Source organism: Coptis chinensis, chromosome 6, assembly GCF_015680905.1.
Source record: "Coptis chinensis isolate HL-2020 chromosome 6, ASM1568090v1, whole genome shotgun sequence".
Lineage (NCBI taxonomy): Eukaryota > Viridiplantae > Streptophyta > Magnoliopsida > Ranunculales > Ranunculaceae > Coptis > Coptis chinensis.
The window spans coordinates 31,213,105-31,216,722 of record NC_141461.1 but is presented as its reverse complement, the minus strand read 5'-3'; the positions used below and the strand labels follow the sequence as shown (position 1 = coordinate 31,216,722).

The following is a 3,618-nucleotide window of genomic DNA, read 5'->3' as shown; positions in this document are numbered from 1 at the left end:
AATCCGTGTTCATACTAAAAAAAAACATGAACCCAAAACAAATATGAACATTGATTGTTCATACCCAAAACATATATGAATAATAAATGTTCATATCCAAAACAGACATGAACAATGATTGTTCATACCCAAAACATATATGAACAATAAATGTTCATACCTAAAACATATATATGAACATGATTGTTCATTTTTCGGGTAGCGCCGCAGGCGCGGCGAGGTCTCGTGGGCCATAGGCACGGGCATACCCTAGTAAGTAATATAGCAAGGAAACGTACTCAAGGCACATGCCAGCTTGTTCATTATTGTGGATTAAAACCTACAGGCGCGACTCAAGTTCAACTATCTTTGGAACCCTTTGACTGGAATTCCAAGTTCCAAACCACACGGTGAGGATGTCCAGGCTCCACATTACACAAAGATCAGCAGTCTCTTTCATGAGGTCGGACATTTAAGTTGTTAATACTTTTTTTTTTGGCATAGCAAAGACATTTAAGTTGTTAATACTTTTTTTTTTGGCATAGCAAAATAAGGTATTTTGTATTAGTGTAGAGAAAAAAATGTTACAGTAGGGAATATCCCTTTACAACAACAAAACTCTTCGAACAATTTAGGCAAACCAAAAATAAGTTCTACGAGGACATTATTTTACAACTCCAACAAACTCAGGCCAAGAGTTGCTCCACAGGGATACACCCTCCATGTCAAATTTTGAATCCACATAAAAAACTAAATATTGAATTGATCCAACTGAACAACACATTCACCCATTTACAAAGATTTTCATACTAACATTTGTTAAGAGCTATTGCTCATTCTGCTCACACAAGTACTGTACGGGCAAAATTTACTTTACTTTTACAAAGTCTCATCCCAACAACAAAATTTTAAGAGAAAAATCTTCTTTCTAAATACCAGTCTTGAAATCTTGAGCGATTTAACGGTCATGGACTAGACGTTAGAACAGAAGCTTCCTGATTAAAAAGCTTAATACTCTTATGATATTTCCTGATTAAAAGGCCTTCACTCCTTGTTTTCTTTGGTGCCGATTTAATTTTCTTCTGCCTTTGTTCCAAGCTGCTTCCTTGGTGTCTTCCCTCCTGTTGACTTCTTTGTTGTCTGCTTTGTTCTTGCCCTTTTTTTTTAAAAAAATTTTATTTTAAGAGGAGGATGTTATGAAGAAGAAAAAGAGACGGGAGAGAGAGAAACACGTTGAAAGGGGAGAGAAAGACCGTGACAAATATATTGGTCAAAATGGCTTGAGCCGTAGTTGAGCACGTGAACTCTCTTGAGGACCCTAGGATTTGATGTGTTGTAAGGCCTATATTCATTGTAAAATCTGTTGTACAAAATCTGTTGTATACTGATCCCTCCCCTATATATATATATATAGTCGGAAAATTTCAATCCCAAGAGGGTAAAAAATGAAATAAGATAAAATGGGAAATAAAAACAGACAAGATTTTATCTCTTTTTTGGAAAACAGGGAGGTTATTTAACGAGACCTAAATAATAGGAAGGTTATGTGATATGGGTTGATGGGATGGAGTTTATACTCAACCAAGTTAGAACCAAGGGGCTGAGCCTCATTTCTTGTTTTCTTAAATTAGACCAAATTTAACTGGTTTACTTATTTCCCACGCTACCCTGTGTTTATTTGTGACGGCCACTCGGTTTTATTTGCCAAGTCTATTATAGGGATACTGAAAACGGAATAGCCCAAACAAAAATAAATAGGAAACAAAACAGAGCACGTGAGATTCTACTCCCTCTTCCCGCCCCTTATCTTCGTTTCCTAAAAGGTTTCTAATTTCGTTTCCAAATAGGATTCATCATTTACATCAACGGTGATTTATTCTTATATAAACATCTAGTCCCTTGCCGTAAGAGCTCGATCTGTTTTTTGTTCGATCTCACTGACTTTGTTTTACACATGACTGAGCATTATTCAGATGGTCATAAACGTAGAAGAATGGTCTTGGATCTTCCAGACCATCTTCTAGCTGTTGTTGCACAAAAGTTAGTGCACATTCAAGATTACATCCGCTTGGGTGCAGTTTGTAAGTTGTGGCGGTCTGTATATACAGAAATTCAAGGTAACATACGTAGCCAACTTCCTGTTCTCATGCCTGCTTATGAAAATATTGTAACTCGTAGTTTCTACAACCTCGGTGATAACAAAGTTTACTCTTCTGAATTTCCACCGCTTGAAAGGAGGCAATGTGTTGGGTCGTCTAGCCATGGGTGGCTGGTAACTATTTTCGATGACAATGAAGTTAGCCTGGTGAATCCTTTCTTGTATGCCAATAATGTTATTCACCTCCCTTCATTAAAAAATTTCTTTTCTAGTGATGAAATAGATGAAGGGTATGGTATTAGTATCTTAGAGAAGGCAGTCTTGTCGGAGAACCCAGCGTCGAATCCTAATAATGTAGTTATGTTAATATATGGTGACTTCAAGAGATTAGCCTTCTACAAGGCTGGTGACAACGGTTGGACTGGATTAGCAGGTGTTGAATACGACATGGTGCGCGACGTTGTTTACTATAAAGATCTGTTTTACTTTGTCAATATCTCTGGAGAAGTCTTTTCTTGTGACTTCAATAATCGTCATTATCCAAAGGTGATAAAAATTATCAAACGGAATTTTAATAATGGGACGTATCTCGTTGAATTGAATGGAGACTTGTTACTAATTGAAAGGAAATATGAAGATGTCCAATGTAAAGACTCATTCTATAACTCAACGTTTGGATTTTCCGTGTTCAAGATGGATTGGAATGACCTTAAGTGGATTGAAAAGAAGAGCTTAGATGGTCAGATGGTGTTCGTTGGTGCTTATTGTTCCCTGTCGTCTGTACCAGCTTCAGACTTCCCTGGATGCAAGCCAAACCTTATATACTATACCGACGATCACCTAGCAAGATATTACATTGAAGAAGAAATTGGAAATGGACCTCTAGACATGGGAGTCTTCAACTTGGAAGATGGGAACCTTCAGCCGATAAAATCCAATAACAACATTCCGGAGTCCCCCATTTGGGTCGTGCCAACACCGCAAGTCCGCAACAGTAATGGAACTGGACCGTCTTTGCTTCTTCAAGTGTAGTGTTGCTGAGGATGTGTTTTGTTATACTTGGAGTTAGGAATCAGAAAAGAGACAAGGACAGAACGAACAGGAACTACCAAGGCGTGTTCCGCTGGTTGTTCTTAGATTATTGAATTGAGTAATGAGTATAGACTTGTCTTCTTCTCTAGGAACCACTTCTGTAGGTTTCATAATTCGTTTGATAAAATTATGGAACTGAAGTTGCATGGTTTATTCCAATTGTGTTTCATTCAATATGCAGTAAATGTTAATCAAGCCTAAAGAACCGTTGAAAAGGTGCTTCAATTCAATTCATATCTGTAGTAGAATATTTTTGGTTTTGAGTTGTTTATTAATTGAATTAGTAGTAGAATATACATATCACGAGGAAACTCAGAAAAGAACTGTTGAATTCATACAAAGAAGGAATTGTTGTCATTTTCCGAAGACGACAACTATTTTTTAAGATTTACAATTACTTTGTTACTAATACTTGTTTATTACTATTTTTTTGTAGTGATAAGAGCCCA

At 36.9% G+C, this 3,618-nt stretch overlaps 1 protein-coding gene across 1 annotated transcript; it reads left to right on the top strand.

Moving 5' to 3' along the window:
* The first annotated feature begins 1,933 nt into the window (after positions 1–1,933).
* Positions 1,934–3,109, top strand: LOC147492575 (F-box protein At2g26160-like). Its single transcript, XM_086567549.1, has one exon. The coding sequence runs from the start codon at positions 1,934–1,936 to the stop codon at positions 3,107–3,109; it is 1,176 nt and encodes a 391-aa protein (XP_086423675.1).
* Positions 3,110–3,618: the final 509 nt, after the last annotated feature.